Here is a 23,781-nt window from a genome sequence, read left to right as displayed (position 1 = left end):
TTCCGAACCATACCAAACTGTTAGAAGATAGTTTGATAAAAAAAGATTTTAAATTTGTTTTTAGCATTTTTCATTTTCAGTTTTGCTTCGGTTTATTTGCTATTTGGTTTGGTTCTAGAATTATATGCAACACACGTTTTCGTGCACTAACCAAACACAATGGCTCGGTTATTTTAACTTCAGTTCAGTGGTTCGGTTCAATTCAGAAGTTTTTTTCAACAGTCCTAATTGCATCACAGTAAAATGATGGTTGGTTTCAGAGTTATCAATTCCAGGAAATAGCGGCGCTATTCTGGGAGAGCAGTGCAGAGCAGCGGCCGACCACTATAACTTAGCAATTCGCGTCTCGGTTAGTTTCATATCTTGTGAAATGAGCTAACATGGGTGATAAAGCAACAACTTTACTTGTAATTGATGTTTTCATAATTCTGGTAAGTTTCAGTTTTCATAATTGAAGTGTACCTGTAAAGTGTCCTAAATGAATTATAAAGCAACAACTTTATGATGCCAAGTGGGAGTGAGTGGACCCATCTCTGCTTTTCAGAGCAACATTAATGGAGATACTATGAACAGAAATAATAATATCTACATACTTATTTAGTTTGCCAATATCTACCACTCCTTTGAATATATCTACCAACTAATTAGGAGATATTTCTATGTAGCAGCAAAACCACATGGCTCTGCTAGCTGTTTTCACAAGTCTTCTTACTTTGCTCAACACTGCACATTATCTCAAAATCTTGATAATATTATCCAAATTGCACAAATATATGATTATGTATGTAGAGGATATTTACGTCCACTTTTTTCCTGATATAACTTAGCTCCTCAATTAGTAGGCAAGAGGAAAAAATTAACATAAATAAATAGATAAGAACTTGTATATTAAAGAAAAACTTGTCATAATATAATCAAATAAAGCATGATATTATCAACTAAGTCTAGCCTCTTGAAAACATTATACTATATAGCAGAAAAACTTGATTACATTTATGTGATTCTGTTAGTCTACTATGATTTACATCTGACATTTTCTCATACCTTGTCAAGTGACCTCTTTGACAAGGTGTTTGGATTTACGGTGATCTTAGCGGAACCAAAGTGTATCCAAAACCACAGTGCCAACATGATTTCGCAGATTTCGCCAAATTCACTGCAAATCCAAACATGTACTACGCTACAAACAAGGTGATCCTTATAAGTATTTTTACGCTGGTGCCCTCTTCTGATGAGAAAACATATTTCCAGATTCTATCTAGACATCAACTGCATCGACTGGAAGCGAGGTTGCCCTTTGAAGCGAGTTTGGAAGCAAGGCTCCTGCGAAGAAATCCTTGGCCGTGACCATTTGTTGAGAATTGTTAAGCTGACTTGTATCACAAGCAATACTTGGAATAATTTGGTCATTCAGAGTGTTGCACTTTGCAGCATCAACGTCTATCGATAATGAGTTATTGTTTTGCAATTTAGCTGGTGGTCTCAGAAATCCATTTTTTCCATGCTCTAGTTTTATAGTTTCAGGAGATGTGCAAGTAGATTTTGGTTTAGTACTACTACCTAGTTGATGGCCTCTAAGATCTCTTAAATGCATTTGGTACTTTGCTTTGAGCCATCGAAGTTCATGCCTTATATCGTTTTCGTAGTCCAAGAATAATGAACATTCTGAAGCTGCAGGGCTAGAAGGAGGCTTTTTGGTATTAAGATAAATTTGGTCATCTGCATCAACATTATTCTCCTCTTCATCCTCTTTTATGAGTGATAGTTTAGATTTCTCATGAGAATCGTCGCAATGAATGTCTTTCAATCCTTCATGATTTGACTGTTGTTCGTCTCGCTGACCCCAGATATCAGCATAATGAATGCCATTGGATTGACTTGGTGGTTCAGCTTCTGTAGCAGTGTTGGCAGACCCTTCGTATTGATACGTAATCTCCTCGAATCGGCCGTGAACCGCGGCACATCCGTTTTTAGAACAATGGAAAAATTGAAGATTCTTGGCACATGGATTATTCGATGATACATAATCAACTAAGGTATTGTTTGCAGCACAGTTGAGACAGAAACTTGCACTTGAAGCTTCTGAAACTTCATCTATTCTTGGTCCAATTTTCCATCCCGGTACCAAATTTGCAATTTCATTATCTATCATATTCGCTAATTTTGTTAAATTTTGGTCAGTTATGTCAAGCTCGGCTACCATTTCATACGCAACACTCAATGCAGTATCAGTCTCCGTGTCGAACGGGAAGTAGATGTTTCGAACTCGACCTATTTAGAGGGATGAAGTAGTTAAAACTTAAAAGACTAAAACAAGTTCAATAGGAAAATAAGAAACGAGAAATATTAATGCCATGACCAACCTTCTTTATCTGGTATTCTGATTCTAAGAAAGACGCCATCATCTCTTCTCCTACCTTTGATCGAGGTATCAACTTTATCCAAATTATCATCCTCTTCACAATCAAAGAGATCAAAATCATTTTGATAACCACCAGAATTATCAGTGTACAAACTCATTAAGTTATTGCTATAACTTCCATTCACAGTTTGTCGAATCGTTGGTGTTTCTTCATAGCAACCTCTTTGATACTGAACTTCTTTCAAGTCAGATCCATAATCATCAATTTGGAGAAAAGGGTCATCTAAGAGTTCCCTAGCTGAAAGCCTAAGGGAAACAGTTGCCAAGCATTTCTCTACAAACTGCTTAACCTCTTGATCATTTATTTTGTAAAATGATTCTGGCATTTTCCCCTGCATAATAAGCATGAAAACAAGTGATACTTGCGAGACTAAATTGATGGTTTGTTCATTATTTTGAGGTTCTTACCGAGACAACCTTTTTGTAAATTTGAGCAGGATGGTTACATTCGCTATAAGGATATTCAAAGGTAACCATCTCCAATATACACATTCCGAAAGCGTATATGTCAACCAATTCGTTGTAATGTTCTTCATACACTTCCGGAGCCATAAACTCGGGTGTTCCTGAAGTGAATCAATGCCGAAACATAAGCAAATACAATGTATTAAACTGATATAGAGCTTGTTATAATCTACTTATTCAAAGGAAACAAATAATTCTGGTTTACATACCAACACAGTGAACAGCATTCGATCTGCGGAGAATTGCAGCGAGGCCAAGATCACCGATTTTGACTTCTCCTTGGTTACCATTGATGAAAATGTTATCGCATTTGAGATCTCTATGGATCACAGGTGGGTCCTGGCTATGGAGATAGAGGAGACCTTCCAAAATCTGCCTGCACCAATGCTTAACAGCTCTTATGTTAACTCTTTTATGTTTAAGTCTGTACCTGCATAATAGACAACAGAATGAATATAAGCACACTCACATTACAAGCCAAAAACAGAAGAAGGAGCTAAAATGAGTTGAATAAAAGTCCTGTTTGGATAAACAACTTAATTAAGGACTTATAATATTTTGTGTACAAGCTATTTCTATAAGAAAAGATACAATAAAGTCAATTTATTTTCATTAAGTTATAAGCTAGTAGTTGATGGAAATAAGGTGAAAATAACTTTTGGACTATGAATCAAAGACTCCAACACGAACACAAACACTCCAACACTAATAATGTAAGAATTATAGGACACCAACACCGCTATATATATGGAAACAATGACTTTATTATACTTTTTTCTATAAAAATAACTTACACATAAGTACTTATGTGATAAGTGCTTATCCTATAAGTGCTTAATTAAGCTATTTATCTAAACGATCCTTCAATTAAAGAGAGGATTAGGCTTACTGTCTTAGAGTACCGGAGGTGAACATCTCAGTAACAAAATTAATGTGTCTATTAGTAGTATCAACCCAAGAAGTGTAAAACTTCATGATGTTCTTATGCTTCAATGTCTTGAGAAGATGAATTTCACAGTATAACCTCTCAAGGTCTTGAGGATTTTTCAAAAAGTCATAAAGCTTTACTTGATTCCATGCCACTTCTATTCCATCATACTCATCAAATGCTCTATATCTACAACAACAACAACAAAAAATGAACACAAAAACCTCAAAGGAGTTGAAGATTTTGTTTTGGAAAAACAAGGAGATTTTAAGTATATGATTATATACACTGTCTTAGAAGCTCCTTTGCCAAGAATTTCATTGTACTGTTAAACATGCAATACAAAATACAGAATCAAAACAAAGAATATATGCATGTGATGAAAGTTTAAAGAAAGGTGATGAGAAAAGTGGAGTATGTATGTACTCTTCCATATCTTCCAGTAGGATCAACTTCTATAAACTCAGAATCTTCTGCCTCAAAGCTTGCTGCAACATTCATCTTTTATTTTTATTTTTCTTTGGTTTTATTTCTTTGCATTGAGGCTTTCACTTCATCTTATGAGAGCACAAGAGAGATAAAGAAAATGAGAAAATTAAAGGAGAAAGAAGTTGGTAGTTTTTACAATCTAAATAGAAAAGAAAACTTTTGATGACTAATTAATTAGTAACTTTCATTCTTATCTTTTAAAATAAATACTTTGTTTAAGTTTTTTTTAAGTGAATTTAGAAAATCAATAAATTAATATATATTTAACTATTTTATAAAATTATCATTCCTAAATTTACTATTCTCTCTTATCCATAGTATTTTTTATTCGTATAAACTAGGTAATTTTGCCCGCAAGACATAATATAATCATTTGAGTTGAAAGAATAAAAAAAAAATTTATCTCAAAAGATTTAACACTATTATATATTTAATATTGAATTCGAAATCATGATTTTTTTTCTTATTCCTAATATATTATGTCATATGTGAGAGATTTATTTGTTTTAAATACACTCTCCATTCCATAATTGTGATAAATGCCTAAGAAATAATAATAATTTTTTAAAAGAAATATTAGTACAAATTTAGATGAGTTGATTCTCCTATGAAAAACGGACATGTCTATCACGTTTATTTCTGTCTTGTAAAAACCTAAAATAATAGATTGGGTGTGACGGATATTATTGAGGATGTGAGTCTAAAAATTTAGTCCATTCTAAAAAAAAAAAATGAAGACGGAGAGGGGACAGATATGTGGGCTTTGTACCTTTTGAGCTTAAAAATTATAAAATTTTATGTTAATGTTCACGATTGTAAAGTCCTACAGAAATAGAGCGAAACTAAACAGACATAATAAAAAATGCAAGTCTAAAATTTTATTTTATCCTAAAAAAACACAGAAAAGACATAGATGCTTAACGAGTCGGATCAATTTTATCACCTTTAATTTCTTATTAAATATTAAATGTGAATGTGTGAAAGTCCTACCTCAAATAATATAATAAAAGAATAAAATGTTGAGTCTCTAAGATGAAATCTAAAAATTACTTCTAATTTTTTTTTACATGATCACAAAAGTTGAATTAACGACGTTTTAGAATGAATTATTTTTTTAATAACTTAGAAAACATTTGTTGGCATAATAGTAACTTAAAACATAACTCATGTCATATTAATTTATGCATAAAACTGAAATAACATAATTAATGTTAGTTGAAAAATAAAAGAATTAATTTCTTAAAAACATAATTTGTATGGAGGTAAAATAGTGTCCATGAAAAGGAAAGTGGCCTACCCTAGACAAGAAGGCAAAGATTTCACAAGGTAGGAGAGTGATGGCTCATATTCCCACCATACTTGGCAGACAACATCTGACTCAGTTGTTTCCTCTTTTTATATCTCATCACGAGCTGTAAAATAAAACCATCATCACTCTCTCAATGCAACACCTTAACTAACATTTTATGTGGTGTTCTATGCTTGTATCACAAGAGGGGAATTTAGGTTTTTGCATTTATGGGAAGTGGATTAGCTTTGTGTTATTAAAATTTGATAATGACTCAAAACTAACTAGAGACTCTTGATCATTTTTTTTAATGTAATTTTAAGAAAATTGTTTAAAAGTTACTCTTAACTTTTTTTTTTAAAAGTCAATCTTTAATTGATAATTGGTGTTTCTTGACAAAAAAATTCATAATTTGAATACTTTCAAATAGATTTAATGCAAGGTAACAACGTAGAGAATTGCTATTCACACACCAAAATTCTTACACTTATACTTACACCATATGAAATACATGAAAGACATGTGTTAATTAATTTATATTAAAAGGAGTGAAAAGATAATTATTAAATATAATAAAAAAACAAAATCGTATAAATGTATGGTGTAGTGTTTAGTGTAAACATATAATTACTCAACAGCATAATGTGAAGGCTTTCGTACATAACTTTACCTTCATGAATCAATCCATCAATCATAATATCATAAAGAATATAAGTTTCTTTAACGACCTTTTAAATACAAATATAGGTTGAAATACACATATAGGTTCAAACTCTCATATTGTTTAAAAAAATTGAGATTGAACACTTTATATCAGAAGTGGTCTAATATGTATTAATTTCTCAAAATAAAGTAATCTCCATGCAAGTAATCTTAATTGATACTATCATGTCTTCTTTGTGTTGCTTGTTTTTCCGTTTCAAAATAAAAGTCCTGTAAAAATTTTTGAATTAAAAAGACACTTATATTCCAAGGAGGAAGTACTAGTATATGAATTCTTTGTTTTTGGGATTCTCCAGTGTAATAGGACAGGGACCAATACTAGTTGAAAATTAGGACCAGCAGTGAATATGATGATGGAATTGGCGAAAAAGAGGCGAATCCATAGCTGGCCCCATGTTCTTTGCCATAGCTACATAGAGTGGGGACATGGACCATCACTGCCACTACTACTGGATTACTACAATCTGTTGAGAATCAAGTGTGAGTGTGGATAATAGTCCCACATTGGAAATGTGTGTGGTGACTTGAGCATATATAAGTGGGAGAACCCACTCACCTATCACCTTAAGGTTTTAGGTGGGGAAGTGGTGTCTCTCCCACAAAGGTGTGGTGCTCAAAGAAATGTCCCGGAAATTAACAATGCTCCCGAACTCGACCCGCTCAAAGAAATGTCCCGGAAATTAACAATGCTCCCGAACTCGACCCTATTGGAAATGTGTGTGGTGACTTGAGCATATATAAGTGGGGAAGTGGTGTCTCTCCCACAAAGGTGTGTTGCTCAAAGAAATGTCCCGGAAATTAACAATGCTCCCGAACTCGACCCTCCCCCGATGTTGCGCTAACACAATCATCATGCATTCATTATACCTACACGCATCATTTACTTGCAAATTCTGTACTAATCCTTATGTTCAATGGCTATTTTAACTCTATAATTAAAATTAAACGAGTTTCATTTAAAAAATTGGATAATAGTACTATATTGCGAGGTGTCTTAATTTGATGAAATTGCATGATGAGGTATATTGTATAACAGCAATGCTATGTGTACACTAAAGTGTACACCTACACCGTATTGGTGTATGTATGGACGACACTGTTCATGTACGGACGGTACTATTTACCGTCCGTACATGAACAGTGCAATATTATATTAATATTTTTTTTACGTTTTTTATTTATTTTTTAAAATATTATTTTTTAAAAAAATATTTGACGATACCTGCAGATTTACTTCCGGATTTACCTGCATTTGAAATTACCTGCGGATTTACCTAAATTTGTAGGTAAATTCGCAAGTAAATCCGCAGGTATTGTCAAATTCGTAGGTAAATCTGCAAGTAAATCCGCAGGTATTGTCAAATCCGTAGGTAAATCCGCAAGTAAAATCCGCAAGTATTATCAAATCCGTAGGTAAATCCGGAAATAAATTCGCAGGTATTGTCAAATATTTTTTTAAAAAACATAAAAAAAAAATTTTAAAAAAAAAATTTTAAAAAAATGTAAAAAAAAAAATTAATATAATATTGCACTGTTCATGTACGGACGGTGAATAGTACTGTCCGTACATGAACAGTATTGTCCGTACATACGGTGTAGGTGTACACTTTGGTGTACAAATAGCATTATTGATTGTATAAGGATACAAGCAAAAGACATTTAAGTGCATTCTATAGAGGTCTATGCACATGCTTGGTGCCCTCAAATGGGGTTTAGTGCCTACCATTATGTAACTGGGCGGTGGCAGATTAATTAATTAGGCTAAATCATAATTAATGGCTTAAGACAAATCCTCCATCATTTATTCATGGTAAGCAGTTTTATAACTTTATAAAGTGAAATAAAAAACTTTACAAGAAAATTAAAGTGAAAAACTGATAAAGCATTTATATTATACAAATATAATCTACTTTATTAAATAAACTTCGCGTGGAGAGCTTGTCAACATGGATGAGTAGGATTTTTTTGGGTGTATTGAATTGTTCTTTAGCTTTTGAGAGGTATCAAAAAGTAATTTAGGTTAAAGAAAAAATTCTTGTGAATTGATATTTTACCCTTCATGTTTGGTTTCAATAAAAAAATAAAGTAGACAATGTTTTTTAGTACAATTACATTTTCTCTTGCTTGTTGATTGGTGTTTGCCTCTTGCTTGTTACTGGCTACGGCTCTTCATATTTCCTTTGTGTTTGACATGCTTATAAAAAGTTTAACATGCTTTATTGCTTTTTCGTAATAGTATTAAAATTGTTTAATTAATTTTTAATTATTCTTTGTCCATAATAGTTTTTTGTGTTTCACTTTTCCGTATAAACCAAGTATTCTTTCTGTTTTAATATGAATGTCGTTTAAAGTCTTTTCACATAAATTAAGAAATTCAATAATATTGTTATAAGACATTGTACTTTTAGTAAATTAACTTTATGAATGTGTTGAAAGTAGCGTATAGTACTAATTAAGGGACACATTTTGAAATAATTTTTTCTTTAAAACGAAGCCATTTTCCTACGGTACATCACCAAGTGTCTCTTTGGATAACTAAGTCCTTTGTATATTTTAAAGTCTGGAACTTTAAATTTTTTAGGGATGGTCACGTCAGGGACCTAGCACATACCTATAACATCAATATTGGATATGCTATGCCCTTCAATAGCTCTCAACCTCTTATCCAAGACCTAATACTTATCTTCAGTCTCATTATTCTCGACTATTTCCTCTGGATGGGCATCTTGGGGACCAGCTGCGTGGTATACAATATGAGAATCCTCAAAGGGACTTTGGTGTGCTTAACCCACCTTAACCTAATTTATACCAACAGAGGTAAGACTACATGTCTTGCTACTCTACTCCCAATTGCAAAAGTTTAGTTTCAACTTCTATTGTCAAATCTCCGTCCAAGAGAGAAACGATTGGAAACGGTTATTAGGGATGACAAACATCTCTTGTATTTCTTTACCCGGAGATTTAGAGTTAGTCTTCCTCTTACCATTTTTAACTTCTTAAAGGAAATGATAATCATCTCTCGGGAGGAAATGACTTTTCTCATACCATATGGAGGATTTTTTTTTGAACTTTTCTCTCAGTTAAAAATAGTTAATAGGGATAATGTTGAAATTGAATGAACTCAAAAGTTTGAATATGTGGAATAGTTATTACTAATGAAATATTTTTTTTTTCTGTTATTGCCTAGTACTCTTGATTATTGATATAACCAAGATTCTGAGAACTACTAATTAACAAAGAAAAACATGGTATCTAGAAAGATGGCAAGTGAAAAATCCTTGGAAAAAACTTTAAACGAGCAAATAGAGATTCGAAGCAAGATCCCTTATAGCTCTAATTCCTCAGTTTTCCAAAAAACCAAGGTAAGAGGTTTATTACTTTTTTTATGGACAAAACATGGCGCTAAATTATAACTATGTTACCTTGATTTTTTTAAAAAAATCGAAGGAAAATGTTGTTTATTTTCTTTAAAAAATCAAACATTGCGCTCCCAGGACCTATACTCTCGATTTTTAGCATGTTCGAGATGAAAGCTTTATCATAAAAAATATTATTTGTAGTTGTGTGGGAAATTGATGATAGACAACAAATCTGCCATAAACCTTCCAAAGAATCCTGTGTTGCATGAGAGAAGCAAGCATATATAGACAAAGTTTCATTTTCTACGCAATCAAGTTCATAATGGAGTGATAAAAGTGCTCAATGTAACACTTAGAAGCAACTTGCAGATGTTCTGACTAAAACTATCAAGATTGAACACTTTATCCATTTGAGGGATGAAATTGGTGTTGTTGATTTTAATTAGCTGAGTATGAATTAAAGAATTGTGTTAGAAGTAATTCAGATTCAATTTCATTTAGTTTGAACATTTGTATTTAAATATAATTTGAGTTGCATTTAAGTTTGGTTGTATAAATACTGAACTCAAGATTCAGCGTGTAAGTGAATTCATTTGTAACCGATTTCATTTTATGTAATAAAGAGAGTCTAACCAAAATTCCCTCTTTTTAAAAAAATTAGTTACAGAGAATGATCAATATTAACAGTTTTGTTGAAGTTTTGTAAGACGTTAGTTTTTATGCATCTCGTTCACATAAAATGATCACTGATTGATGTTAAATTCTATACACATGATCTATATCATAATAGTAACTTTTAATTTAATGATGAATTTTGTTATAAAGATATGTGGTAAAGAGTAGGGGTGTGCAAAATATCCGGTTTTGATGTCCAAATCCATAATCAAACCTAAACCACTTTTAAGTATCCGGATATAATTGAATGGTTATTAACCGGTTTAGTTATTAATGGTTTGGTTATCCATTCATATAATCCGGATATAATTAAATGGTTATTAACCGGTTAAATTATTTTGGATTCGGTTATAATCCGGTTATCATCCAAATCCAAATATTTTAATTATCAAAATATTATTTTTTTTTTGAAAAAAAATATTTTCGGAAAAAATAATTTTCAAAACTGGATTTTAAAAAAAAACGGTTATATAATCATAACCAAATTTATAACCGATTTTATAACCAGTTTTGATTAAAATGTGGTTATGGTCATATATCCAAACCAGGGGTGACCCTGAGCACGGGCTCGCGGGGCGGGAGCCCAGGGCCCCAAAATTTTAGGGGGCACCAATTTTTTTTTCTTATCCCTATATATATTAAAAGAGAATTTTCTATTACAAAAATACTTGCTAAAAATATTTTTTTTATTAAAATACTGGTTAACAAAATTATAGGACCACAAATTAATAAAAGAATGTAATTTCTCATAAATAAAATACAGAGTAGAATAAAATCAATTAATTTATCTAAAATAAAATCAATTAATATATCCATAATTTTAGCAACTAAAGAGTTTAATCGAGACACTAAAATTAAAACAATGATATAGAAAATATTTTATATTATTGATCCCAAAATTAAGAGTAAAGCACTACTTCAACTAGCTGAACAAGATAATGATCCCTAAAATAAGACTGAAGTCGAATCTTTAGCAACTCATGAAATTGAAAACTTTGAATTTTTAGTAGCTATGATTATTTGGTTTGAATTGTTAATTGTTGTTAATGAAATTAACAAAAGTTTGCAAAAAAAAGACATGTGTATTGATGTGGCTATAGAACTAGTAAAAGGTTTGATCAAGTATTTGAAAAAATATAGAGAATCTGGATTTGTAAATGCTAAGGCTAGTGCTGAAAAAGATTGAGAATGAAATAGATATTAAATGTGTGTTTATTCAAAAACGTCAAATTAGTAGAAAACAACACTATGATGAAAATTCATCTCAACCCACACAACTGAATCTTGGGTCTACTGAAGAGTCTTTTCGAAATCATTATTTCTTATATATTGTTGATCAAACAATTGGCTTACTTGATAGAAGATTTGAACAATATAGCACATATGAAAATATTTTTGGATTCTTGTTTAGTATTGAAAGACTTAGATCATTATTTGATAGGAACTTGAAAGCATGTTGTAAATATCTTGAAACTTGTTTAAAACATGACGATTCTCTTGATCTTAATGGTGAAATTTTGTTTGAAGAATTGAAGGTTATTAGAGAAGTTTTAACAGTTGAATCAAAATCAAGCTATATGATATTGAGTGCTTTAAAGACTTTTAATTGTTTTCTTAATGAACGCATAGATTATAGAGTAATATTGACTATTTCTATCAGTGTTGCATCTGCTGAAAGAAATTTTCTAAATTAAAATTATTAAAATCTTATTTGAGGTCTACTATGTCACAAGATAGATTAAATAGTCTTGCGTTGATTTCAATTGAAAATAATTTTTTGAAGAACCTTGATTATGAACAAATTATTAATGATTTTGCAACAAAAAATGATAAGAGGATGATATTTAAATAATTTTAAAATAGTGATTTATGTTTTGATGTAGTATAAACATTGATTCGAAGATCTATATTTATATTCTTTTTGCATAATGTCAAATGAAAATGTGTTTTTTTATCCAATTATTTCTTTTATCCTTATGTATTTATTGTTAAAAAATTATAGGGGCACCACTCTTTTGATTCGCCTAAGGCACCCAAATTCAAAGGATCGACCCTGATCCAAACCATTTAAATGGTTTTAAAATGGTTATGGTTTGATTTTTGAAAATAACCAACCATGCACACCCCTAGTAAAGAGTTATTGGAGGTGTCAAATTACCAAATGACACATTTTGGTGTCATTTGGTCATGTTATATATATATATATATATATATATATATATATATATATATATATATATATATATATATATATATATAATTTTTACAAAACAACTTTTAAATTAAAAATAATTTTAAAGTTTAAAAAATAATAATACCCAACCAACTTTAACTTTACTTTAAAAACTCTTATTTTTACTTTAACTTTAAAGTAATTTTTAAGACTTAAAAAAATTGGTCAAACGATTGACATTTATTTTTCCACGAATGACTTCTTTCTAAACCTTACAATAAAATGAGTTGCTGAGAGAAACACCAACATTTTTAATATTAAAAACACCAACATATTTTAGATATCGTTAAGTCCCATTTTCTTCTAACATTTTCTTAACTTTATGAAACTTTAGTGTTTAACATGTTGTTGATCTCATTAATAGGCTTCATTGTCCTATTCTCAATCTCAAATGTCCATATTAACTTCTTTATAAACAAATATCATTCATTTGTTCACCTTAAAGTTTGTAGGTGTTTTAATTATGAAAGCACTTTGCAAACTCATAAAACCAAATTTTATTATAGAGGTAGAAATGGTGTTTTCTCAGAGTTTAAGGATGGTATTAAAGGACTAGATTAGTTTCCAAAGACTAAGAAGTTGATTTTCTTCTTGTACCCAACAACTTCCAATTGGCCTAAGAAGTTGATTTATATATACAATTTTGTTTCTGTTATGGTACATGACTTATTCAGCAAGCTATTAAGACTTCAAATCAGTAAAGTCTGTGACATCTTCCAAGTGATTACATTTTCATGATCTACTGTTTATTTCATCCCAGTAAAGTAGGATCTTCACCTTTTACATATGTTACTTATTGGAAATCCTTCCAAAATCGCTTTCTCCATAACCTTTCCCTGATTAAAACAAAGAGCCATTTTGGTTTTATAATTGCAATGTAGAGAACTATAACTCAAACAAGAAAACTTGATCAATTCAAGGCTTTGAAGAATTTTGCTCTTCATGAGTATGATTAGTGAAATTTAACTTCAAATCAAATTCAAAGACCACAGAAGATGCTGTAAACCAACACATATATAATGGAAGATAAGTGGGAAAACAATAAATAAATTTACCTGGATTAAAGTTGTAATCATCCCAGGTCCATCCTGCATATACTCGAGTTAAGAAAAATCGAAAATTAAAAATAATAAAAACGCAGCAACAGTATAAATTAGCCACCTGAAATTGCTTTTTTGTCCATGATATATCCTTCCATGTTTTTGAATGGGCTGATTGCCATTCTGTTGGAGCCTGAATACTTTCTACATGTTGCAAAAGCCTCAAGCTATCTGCAATGACATTAGATCCCAAGTGTGTTTTAGAATACCAAAAATGGAGACTCTGATACCTTGTGTAAGTTTGTGTAGAATGAATGATGAGACAAGAAAATACTTGTGACGAATGCTTCCTCCCAGATTTCATGTTTTAACCATGATGGAGCAACCTCTCGAAATGTGATTCCTTCGTTTCTGCATACCCTGCACAAATGCAAATCATGCCCCGCCACAAGAAAAACAACATGTGAGTACCACCAGAAACTGACACACACGAATGTGAGGTATCAGGTTCGAACCCGTAGGAAACGTTCAGCCTAGCAATATTGACATTGTTAGTTGAGCTAGTTCTTAAGAACATAGCAGTAAAAAAGTTAGATTTATAACCAAACCATACTCAAGCACTAGTTGGCGTATTATTCCTGGAAGAACGCCATCAGTGATAGGAGCTGTCTGCACTTCAAAAGAGTTTTTATTTCCATAATCAAATGGGGCCTTCCCATCATCTGAATCCCAATCCTCCTAATATGAAATAGGAAATGAAATATAAAATTTGTACATGCAGCAGGTGTACCGCTTAAAGAAATCTAAAGTAAATAATGTCTCAACAAATACATACATACATACACAAAGCAGAAAAGCAGGAGAAACTCACCTTGCGGGAAACGACGAAAAAATTTGTTGCAGAACCTTCTAGTATTTGATCACCATTATAAGACAGCAGCAGTTCTGTCACTGACGGAGGTCTGAGCTTTTCCAGAGCCTTCCTAATCCTGCATTGCACAAAAAAGTTGCATCTAGTAATTTGAACGAACATTGGCACGTAAAGCAGCTGAGAAAAACTAGCACTGAAATTTGATACTGTCAAACATAATGAAGAAGCATAGAAAAGTTTGGTAATACTTGTATTATAATTCAGATAGCATAATAAACTGACCTCACCCAATCTGAATATTTTGCACCTGCAATGTTCCTCCCATAGCCCCCAACAGCCAAATGTTCACCATTTCCGTGGACACCGAATTGAGGAGGAGCATAAGTTTCTATATGCACATGCACATCAAAAAGTTTACTCATATTATCCTCACACACCGTCTCGCATGCATTGAGTTCCTCCAAATTACCAGTAACAAGAGTATTGACGACCAGCTCCTCAGAATCAACCCTCTCTTTCAATGCAATTGGCAATACTTTCTCCAATGAATCATTAACAAGAATCTTCAATGCATGTTTCCAAACTGCAAAATTTGGTGACAATGGCTGCAAACTTGCAGCATTCTCAGATTTGAATAAAAGTTGTGGAGCAGAATTTGAGAGAATTTGTATAGATTCTGAAAGTCTTTTGATGTGTCTTTCCCAAAACATCAAGCATGAAGCATTATCGTGAGTCCGTGTTGTTGTGTAAGCACCTGGACCAGAAACTAAGCTGATAAGTTTTAAAATAAATACAATGTGAAACATCTTTTAGTCCCTAATCCTCTTTATAGTATTTACAAATTTAGAAAGTGCTTGTTTTAGGAGTTTTGTCTAGATTGGGATTTTGCATAAAATCAAGAGGGGATAGCAAAACTGTAAAATATGCGATCCTAACTAAGATCAGAAGATTCTACCAAGTTATTTTTGTAAGATGGAGAGGGAGTGACAAGATCGTAAAATATAAGATCATAACAAAAGTTGTAAGATAGTACTAAAACGAAAGATAACACTATATATTTAAAGTATTTTAACATTATATATAGACGTAATTGTTGTGTCTCTGCATCTTGGTGGTGGCTGGAAAACGACCGATCGTGGTTGAAACAGGCCAATATTGCTCACAGTCAATAGTTGTAAGATTATTTTTCACAATTTAGCTACAACACATGATTATGCTTAAGATCTGGATCGTTGGAGGTGAGTGAGATCGTAAACTCTAAAGATGTAAAGATTTAGTTCGTTATTTTGTCAACCATGGGTACATGTGCTAAAAACATGTTTAGAGTTTGATGTAACTATTTAAATAACAAAAGATAAAATAAATTCAAATTGATCTCATACATGAGTTGTTTTAATGAATTATCTTGAAGAGCTTCTATAAATAAGTTAAAAACAACTTATAAACTTATAAGTTCTCTTAAACAATCTCACAAGTATTAATAAAAAAGTTAAAATAAGTGAATTCAAACTGACATTTAACTCATAAATAAAATGGGAAAGAGTTTATAAAGTATTTTGTTTAGGAGTTATTTTAGACCTGGATGAGCTTCAAGAAAGAGTCTGTAAGGAGGAACATCTAAAGTGCGTGAAAGGATGCCCTTACTGAAGAGATATCTAGAACCTCCTGACATTGATTTTGGACCGATAGTTGTTAAAAGGATCCAAGTTTTGTATCTCTCTTCAATTCAATGATAGTAAAATTTCATTTGGCCTGCAAAAAATATGATATAAATGAACTGAATCACTGATACTGTGACGTGAGATTCTCATGCTGCTATATTAGTATGTTGATATAAATTGAAAACAGCATCGAAATAGATATGAAAGAAAGTTGTGAAAAGAAAAACACTCACCTCAAGTAGATCACCAAAGAAGGTTAGAGACAACAGTGGCAACTAAAGAATAAATAATGAAGAGGACGAAGACGAAGTTTACTAGAGAGGTGAGTCACCCTACACTATATTTATTTAGTGGAAAACAGTGAGCTAGCAGGCAGTTGGTGAAAATGTAGAACAAAACAAATAAATTATCTCATAATAATTGAAAAATAATAATAATTACAAATTATAGACTCATTTACTAATTAAAATTAATTCTCAACAAATAATCTCGGTATAAAAAATTGTTATTTAGTATATTGACATTGCTTTCTTTGAATAGCCGTTAGATCATTTTACTTTTCTCCTTTATATAGTCTCAATTGAGTTTTGAAACTAATAAAAAGTCATTCCATAAAATGTTGGGTTAAATATGTTTTTTTTCCTATAAAATAAAATTTTTATTTTTAGTCTCTATTAACAAAATGATATATTTTGATCCCTACAAAATTATTATACATGTAATTTTAGTTCTCTTCTTAAATTATCTTTTGAAATTTAAAAAATTCATATTTAATTTTTTTATTTTAAAAAATTCTAAAATTTGATAAATAAACATTTTACAATATGCTACTAAAATGAAAGAAATTATTCAAAAATTTAAAAATTAAAGGATAACTAAATAATTTTTAAAATTTTAAAAAATGGTAAGAACTGCATGCATACAAAATTTATAGGAACTAAAATATATTCCTTTTTTAATAGGGACTAAAAATAAAATTTGAGATATTTATAATGACTAAAAAAATATTTAACCCTAAAATATTTATAAACATTATTTATAACATGATTTGCTTTAGAGTAGTTATAATAAAATTTAAATATCTTTAATAATTTAAAAATTATGATTGCGTACAACCATTTTATTATAACTGTGTATAAATTAAATCATAAAATTATTTAATAACTTTAACTATTTATTATTTTATTCTCTAAGTTAAAAAATATTATCAACAAAACAGTACTTGATGTTCTTACCCACAAAAACAGTACTTGATGTTGTATATGTAAAACAATGCTTCATGTTTTGCAAGTTGATCCTCATAATTTTCAAAATAAAAATTAAATTTAACAATAAATAATTTTAATATTCTATTAAAATAAAAGAATTTAAAAATAAATAAATTTCAATTTAATCATTTAAATTGCTTAAAATTCTAAATTTCTTAAAAATAATTTCCATCTAACACGTCCAAACACACATCATAAGACACATTTCAACATTTGTCTCAAAGGTAAAAATAAGTCTATCATAAACAGGCTTTGAATTCTCTGCATTAGACTCCACCCAGCAAAACTAGCTCCACTCTTGTCAAGTAAATTGTGCACAACATAAACACCTTAAGAAGTGGCCTAAGAAATGACTTATTCGGGGTATTTTGTTTCTGTTTTGGTCCCAACCAATTTGTAAAGTTGTTCATACTTCATATCAGTCCAGTGGACATCTTCCAAGTGATTACAAATTCACAATCTACTCATTGAGAAACTATGGCATTGTCAGGGTTACATACCAGCCTAAGAGAAAGGGAAGGTCAACTACCGTCTATTTCATCTCAGCAAACAAGTAGGTAGGATCTTCACCTTGTACATATGTTACTCATTGGGTACCCTTCCAAAATTGCTTTCTCCATAACTTTTTCCTGATTAAAAAAATTTCGCATTTTGGTTTTACAATTGCGATATTTGAAAATATAACTTAAAAATAAGAAAAAGCTTGAGCGAGTAAAAGCTTTGAAGATTTTTACTCTTTAAGAGTGATTAGTTAAACCTATCTTCAAAATGTGAAAATAATAAAGAAAATTTACCTGGATTAAATTCGTGATCATTCCAGGTCCACCCTGCAGTAACTCAAAATGTGAGAAACTAAAATAAAATTAATATAAATGCAGCAATGGTATCAATTTACCACCTGAAATTGCTTTTTTGTCCATGATATATCCTTCCATGTTTTAGAATGGGCAGATTGCCATTCTGTTGGAACCTGAATACTCTCTACATGTTGCAAAACCCTCAAGCTACCTGTAATGACATCAGATCCCATGTGAGTTTTAGGATATAAGAAAACCTAAAAGGAGAGTCTGAAATCTTGTAAGTTTGAGTAGAATAGATAATTAAAAATTTCATAACTTCAACATAGAACAAGAACTTTTCTATAGGCTACACCAGCACCTGCTGGTGAGTGACCAACGGTTTAAATGTATCAGAACCCTATATCATTGATTTAGTGTACAGCTTTCATGAGGCTTCATCAACCACTCACATTTCCAAAAGAACTATTGTGCAATGTTGAGTTCTATCCTCAATAACATTAAAATGAATAAATGAAAAGACAAGAAATTACTTGTGATGAATGCTTCCTCCCAGATTTCATGTTTTGACCATGATGGAGCAACTTCACGAAATGGGATTCCTTCATTCTTGCATACCCTGTACAAGTGCAAGTCAAGCCCAGTCAAATGAGAAACAACCTGTTAGTGCATTATACTTTCTATCCGATACAAATATGGCATTGGTCCAGTATATTTCTAATTCTAGTACTAGTTTCATTTTGCCCTTGCAGTGTACATTTCTATGGTCAAGACAATTTCATAATATAAGTGAAAGCAAGGCTCTCCTATGGACCTAGCAGGCTTTAACAAATAGATTTATATCTATGACACAGTAGTTTTAAGAATAGTATCATAAGGGAAAAAATCAATAATTTAAATTGCTTGGGGGAATGGGTAAAATATGGGTTCATCCACATTTACACTAAACAACATCGGTAGACAATTCAAACACAACAACATTGTTCTTATTGCTAGAAATTTGAGATATTGAGTTAAAGCCCTGATTTTCACTATTCTTGAGCTACAATCCACTGTAAATAACATATGTGCTGCTAAATATTTCTAGACATGGACATAGTTCCTTTGTGGTTGAAAAAAACATAGCAGCAAAAAAAAGGTTTATGATCAAACCATACTCAAGCACTACTTGGCGTATAACTCCTGGAAGAACACCATCACTGATAGGAGCTGTCTGCACTTCAAAAGAGTTTCTATTTCCATAATCACAAGGGGCCTTCCCATTATCTGAATCCCTGTCCTAATATGAAACAACAAAATCCATGACCCCATAAGCTTATGCCATATAATGTCTTAACAGAGTAACAAACACGCGCACAAAACAGGAAAAACGAAACCATGACACCTTTAAACAGAATATATGATCAATAAAGTCTTGAACATGAGGAGAAGTTGGTATTGATTTATTTATCAATATGACAAAAGAGTAATAGGAATTCACCGTGAAATTTAACAAAACAAAATAAATAAAAAGGTTTTCAATAAAAAATTTGCCAACAGATTTTAGGTTCAAATCTTAGGAGATAAGATTATAATTGATGAGGAGGGATAAAATAAGCTCACCTTGCAGCAAACAACGAAAAAATTTGTCACACAACCTTCGAGTATTTGATCGCCATTATGAGACAATAACAGTTCTGTCACTGATGGAGGTCTGAGCTTTTCCAGAGTTTTCCTAACCCTGCATTGCAGGAAAAAAAGTTGCAATCATTAATTTGAAGGAACATCAGCACTACAAGCAGCAAGGAAAAATTACTACTATAATTTATATTATCAAAGGCATTAACTTACAAAGTGGCGGAAGAGAGAAGGATAAAATTAGAAATTTTCAGTCTCAAACACATTACCAATTCTTTACGTTTTTTTAATTTTCGTGAGGGTTTATAAATATAAACAAACAATAATGGAGGGAAAACGCAAACTTTTAAGAATTGTACCTTAACTCAACAATATCCTGTTTTTTCTTATCTGGGATTTAAGTGAAAGCATAGAAGAGTTTACTAATACTTGTATTCTATTCCAAATAGCATGATAAACTAACCTTACCCAATCTGAATATTTTGCAGCTGCAAAGTTCCTCCCATAGCCCCCCACCGCCAAATGTGCAGCATTTCCCCGGATACCAAATTGAGGCGGAACATAACTATCAATATGCACATGCACATCAAAAAAATTACTCATTTTTTCCTCACTGGTAGTCTCACACACATTCAGTTCCTCCAAATTACCACTAACAAGAGTTGTAATTGCCAGCTCCTCAGAATCAACCCTCTCTTTCAATGCAATCGGCAAGACCTTCCCCACCGATTCATTAACAAGCATCTCCAATCCAGGTTGCCAAACCGGAAAATTCTTATCCAACGGCAGCAAACTTGCAGCATTATTAGATTTGAATAAAAGTTGCGGTGCCAAATTCGACAGAATTTGTATAGATTCAGAAAGTCTTTTCACATGTCTTTCCCAGAATAACAAGCATGAAGCATTAATGTGAGTACGTGATGTTGTGTAAGCACCTGGATGAGTTTCAAGAAAGAGTTTGACAGGAGGAACATCTAAGGTGTGTGAAAGGACGCCATTACTGAAGAGATACCGCGAACCTGACATTGGTTTTATTAACTTCGAAGATTTGAATCAATAGCTGTACAAAATGAAGCCTTAGATAAGCATGGTGGTATCAATATACTTGGCAATTTAATGCAGCTATGCTCAACTACCTATGATATCTCTACTAACAATTACAATCACAAATGAACTCACTAATATATTAATTTTGATATTATTTGTGGTGAAATTTTACATAATTGAAGCATTAAGATGCAATTAGGGACATTAAAAGCACAATAGGATAATATAATGAGAGAATTCTAAGGGGTTAATAATGAAGATAACAATACATACCAATGAACAAAGAATAGAGACGGAAGAAGAGAATAGGAACGGTTGCGTCCAATATTTCAAATATGTTTTAGGGTTTTAAGACTCGGAGATGATGAGAGCAAGATAATGTTGCTTCTGATTCAAAAATTAGGGGAAGGATTCAGATGAACCATGTGCTCCCAATAATTGTAGAATTAACTATTTCTACGAATGGTAATTTTAAGAGGGAACCATTACAAATATTTACCGCGAGTATGCATCTTCGGAAAATTTAAACGGCGGTGTTGGTGAAAACGGAACCGATGTGAGTATCGGCGGCGAGGCACGGAGGCGGAAGCAGCAGATACGTGAATGGAGGGAGAGTATATAAAATGATGGAGACGTGGCTTAATTTGTAGCATACGATTGATCACCAAAGTGTTTGAAATGCACGAACCTTCCCGTCTCAAAACGTAGTGAATCCAGATCTAGGACAGTTTGGTTAGAATTTGTCCTTATGGTATTTTTAAAGTTGTTCCGAGATGGAATTGGAGTTGGAGTTTTGTAGTGATATGTTTGTAGAGGTTCGCAATGAGGTGGTACAAGTTAACGCTGAAGTGAATTTGTTGAAGTTTATTGGTTTGAAAAAGACATACAATCTTCGGGCTCCGGCACTCACTATTACCAAAAGAAAAAAAGACATACAATCTTGACTATGTGAAAGCTTTCTAGTGCAACTTAGTTGTGACTCTGTTGGTCTCAAGAGTAGGTTTAAGGATAAAATTGTTAAGTTTATTTATTTTGATTTTACGAAGTGTCTTGATTTTATTTATGGTGGCTCTGACACATCTATGAGATATTCTAATTATGATAGAGTTCCTCATGTTCAGTCTATTTCTTAATCTATTTTGTGAGAATCCTGCTACTTGGGATTAATGGGATGGTTACCAAGGAGGATGATTTGAATGAGGCTCATAAGATTTTAGATTATGGTGGTGTGTCCAAGATGAGGTACTAGCAGAATTTTGCAGATGGCTCTTACTTTTATCTTGAAGAGTCTGGAAAAAAAAAGCTTATGATGATAAGATTGTAGAGCCTACTAGAGATCTACATGTTGAGACTACTACCACTTCTACTTCATATGGTTCTTTATTTGTTGAGTTGAAGACTTATCTTGATGAGTTGGTTGAGAAGTTGTTGGATGACAATCAAATTAGAGAGGAGCGTATTAAGACACAAATTAACTCAGTGGCTAGAGATAATGAAGCCAGTCGGGTACAACTGAAGGAAGATATTCAAGCCTCTAAAGGTCGGATGACTGCTTAGATTGAATCCTCGAAGGCCTCTATTGATTACATGGGTAGTAATAACTACATATTTCATGCTAACTCTACTGATGCTACAACAAACATCATTATTCATGTTCTAGATGACACTGCTGATGCACCTCCTAAATCTGATTTTGCTGATGTTTTTCCTCATGATCTCCCTTGATGATTCATACCATGCATATCATGTCATTAGCATTTAGCATGTTTATACGTATTTATGTCATTTTGGCTGACTGGTTGACTGTATTTTGATCACTTATGAATACTTTGGATTATGTATCGTGTGACGAGTTTCAATTACGTATGTATGATATCTTTGTGATTCTCTTTTGTTATTGCTATCTGTCTCTTGATTATTTTCCTTAAATTGCATACTTTGTGATGGTTAATTTCATATGTGATTTAATTGGTGCTTGTTTAGTTCACTAAGTATGACATTTTAATTTTGGTTTGTATTCTATATTGGGCTCAATTGATTGTGTTTCTCTCTCTTTAATCTTTTATCTTTTTGAGATTTGTCAAAGTTGGAGAAGGTATCGATATTATCGATATTTACGTGCATTAAGTGTTTAGTGCATGGGGAGTTTTACAAATTTTACAATTCAGGCGAAGAAATGTACACTAGTTCCTCAGATTCGTTCCATTCATTAAATTCCAAAGTACGCCTTGAATAATTGATCATCAATAATATCTCAAATTTTCCAAGCATAAACAAATGGGAGGCTGAAAGTGAAGTCAAAGTATTGTATGATATCGTTTATGTGTTTTGATATTTTTGTCAATTTGTTATAGATGCTCTTAGTAATTGCGTATTTGTAATTTGATCATAATTTTGTGTGCTTGTACTTTATTTTGATTTTGTACTTCATTTGAAATTTTTTTGGCTATTGTGTTGTTGCACCAATAAGAACCCTCATTACTCAAATTAAGAGTGCTTATCCCTTCTTAGTATATCTTTTTTAGCCTAAATAATTGCTACATTGTCATTTCATCATGTGTAGCTTGAATCATAAGTTAAAGCACTTAAATATTGTTTTTTAGTATTATGATTCGAATAAGGAAATGAACATGATTCAGATCACGTGCTATGTGCAAAATGGGATTTAGCTTCGGACGATTTGATTCGAATTATAAATTGAACATAATTCGTGTCACAACCTCATGTGATTCAAATCAAGTGCAAAAGTTGATTTGAATCAACTGATATCTTGAAACTTTATTTTGGCTCTGTCCAAATTGATTTGAAAAACAGTTTTCATGATTTGAATCAAAGTTTCAAGACCTATTTTTCATCCTTGATTTAAGTAGTTTTTTCTATGATGAAAGTAACAAGTGT

At 31.8% G+C, this 23,781-nt stretch overlaps 3 protein-coding genes across 7 annotated transcripts; all 3 read right to left on the bottom strand.

Moving 5' to 3' along the window:
* Window positions 1-851: 851 nt before the first annotated feature.
* Window positions 852-4,444, bottom strand: LOC131643469 (probable serine/threonine-protein kinase WNK9). 2 transcript variants are annotated; one of them, XM_058913689.1, is made up of 7 exons: window positions 4,242-4,444; window positions 4,103-4,140; window positions 3,777-4,004; window positions 3,097-3,317; window positions 2,831-2,988; window positions 2,364-2,754; window positions 852-2,271 (listed from the first exon to the last, which is right to left on the bottom strand). In XM_058913689.1, exons 1-7 carry the CDS (start codon window positions 4,314-4,316, stop codon window positions 1,259-1,261), a joined length of 2,124 nt encoding a protein of 707 aa, XP_058769672.1. In that variant the 5' UTR covers window positions 4,317-4,444; the 3' UTR covers window positions 852-1,258. The 2 variants fall into 2 exon arrangements, with proteins under 2 accessions (XP_058769672.1, XP_058769673.1); XM_058913690.1 differs by lacking the exon at window positions 4,103-4,140 and having other exon boundaries at window positions 4,242-4,382.
* An 8,611-nt stretch (window positions 4,445-13,055) lies between these two features.
* Window positions 13,056-16,540, bottom strand: LOC131643466 (uncharacterized). 2 transcript variants are annotated; one of them, XM_058913685.1, is made up of 9 exons: window positions 16,388-16,539; window positions 16,072-16,245; window positions 14,776-15,247; window positions 14,494-14,611; window positions 14,236-14,360; window positions 13,957-14,042; window positions 13,744-13,853; window positions 13,638-13,670; window positions 13,056-13,418 (listed from the first exon to the last, which is right to left on the bottom strand). In XM_058913685.1, the coding sequence occupies exons 2-9, from the start codon at window positions 16,163-16,165 to the stop codon at window positions 13,356-13,358; spliced, it is 1,101 nt and encodes a 366-aa protein (XP_058769668.1). In that variant the 5' UTR covers window positions 16,166-16,245; window positions 16,388-16,539; the 3' UTR covers window positions 13,056-13,355. The 2 variants fall into 2 exon arrangements, with proteins under 2 accessions (XP_058769668.1, XP_058769669.1); XM_058913686.1 differs by lacking the exons at window positions 13,056-13,418; window positions 13,638-13,670 and having other exon boundaries at window positions 13,957-14,155; window positions 16,388-16,540.
* Window positions 16,541-17,190: 650 nt separating this feature from the next.
* LOC131643467 (uncharacterized) lies at window positions 17,191-22,078 on the bottom strand. Of its 3 annotated transcripts, XM_058913687.1 has the most exons (9): window positions 21,383-22,027; window positions 21,157-21,270; window positions 20,300-20,896; window positions 19,822-19,939; window positions 19,377-19,498; window positions 18,753-18,838; window positions 18,321-18,430; window positions 18,217-18,249; window positions 17,191-18,051 (listed from the first exon to the last, which is right to left on the bottom strand). In XM_058913687.1, the coding sequence occupies exons 3-9, from the start codon at window positions 20,860-20,862 to the stop codon at window positions 17,989-17,991; spliced, it is 1,095 nt and encodes a 364-aa protein (XP_058769670.1). In that variant the 5' UTR covers window positions 20,863-20,896; window positions 21,157-21,270; window positions 21,383-22,027; the 3' UTR covers window positions 17,191-17,988. The 3 variants fall into 3 exon arrangements, 2 of the variants coding, with proteins under 2 accessions (XP_058769670.1, XP_058769671.1); XM_058913688.1 differs by lacking the exon at window positions 21,157-21,270 and having other exon boundaries at window positions 21,383-22,026; XR_009296220.1 differs by lacking the exon at window positions 17,191-18,051 and having other exon boundaries at window positions 18,213-18,249; window positions 19,372-19,498; window positions 21,157-22,078.
* Between the last annotated feature and the right edge of the window lie 1,703 nt (window positions 22,079-23,781).

This window comes from Vicia villosa, linkage group LG1, assembly GCF_029867415.1.
Source record: "Vicia villosa cultivar HV-30 ecotype Madison, WI linkage group LG1, Vvil1.0, whole genome shotgun sequence".
Classification (NCBI taxonomy): Eukaryota; Viridiplantae; Streptophyta; class Magnoliopsida; order Fabales; family Fabaceae; genus Vicia; species Vicia villosa.
The sequence above is the reverse complement of the archived record's forward strand: the minus strand, read 5'-3'. Positions and strand labels throughout refer to the sequence as shown.

Excerpts from the sequence above, each read along its gene's own strand:
- LOC131643466 (XM_058913685.1), bottom strand. The coding sequence starts at position 16,165 with ATGTCAGGAGGTTCTAGATATCTCTTCAGTAAGGGCATCCTTTCACGC. Across the intron at positions 13,854-13,956 it reads GGAGGAAGCATTCGTCACAA|ATAGCTTGAGGCTTTTGCAA; the intron begins GTATTTTCTTGT and ends ATGTCATTGCAG. Across the intron at positions 13,671-13,743 it reads GGACAAAAAAGCAATTTCAG|GATGGACCTGGGATGATTAC; the intron begins GTGGCTAATTTA and ends GAGTATATGCAG.
- LOC131643469 (XM_058913689.1), bottom strand. The coding sequence starts at position 4,316 with ATGAATGTTGCAGCAAGCTTTGAGGCAGAAGATTCTGAGTTTATAGAA. Across the intron at positions 3,318-3,776 it reads ACCTCCGGTACTCTAAGACA|GTACAGACTTAAACATAAAA; the intron begins GTAAGCCTAATC and ends TCTATTATGCAG. Across the intron at positions 2,989-3,096 it reads GAATGCTGTTCACTGTGTTG|GAACACCCGAGTTTATGGCT; the intron begins GTATGTAAACCA and ends GATTCACTTCAG.
- LOC131643467 (XM_058913687.1), bottom strand. The coding sequence starts at position 20,862 with ATGTCAGGTTCGCGGTATCTCTTCAGTAATGGCGTCCTTTCACACACC. Across the intron at positions 19,499-19,821 it reads TTTTCGTTGTTTGCTGCAAG|GACAGGGATTCAGATAATGG; the intron begins GTGAGCTTATTT and ends GTTTCATATTAG. Across the intron at positions 18,839-19,376 it reads ATACGCCAAGTAGTGCTTGA|GGTATGCAAGAATGAAGGAA; the intron begins GTATGGTTTGAT and ends GCACTTGTACAG.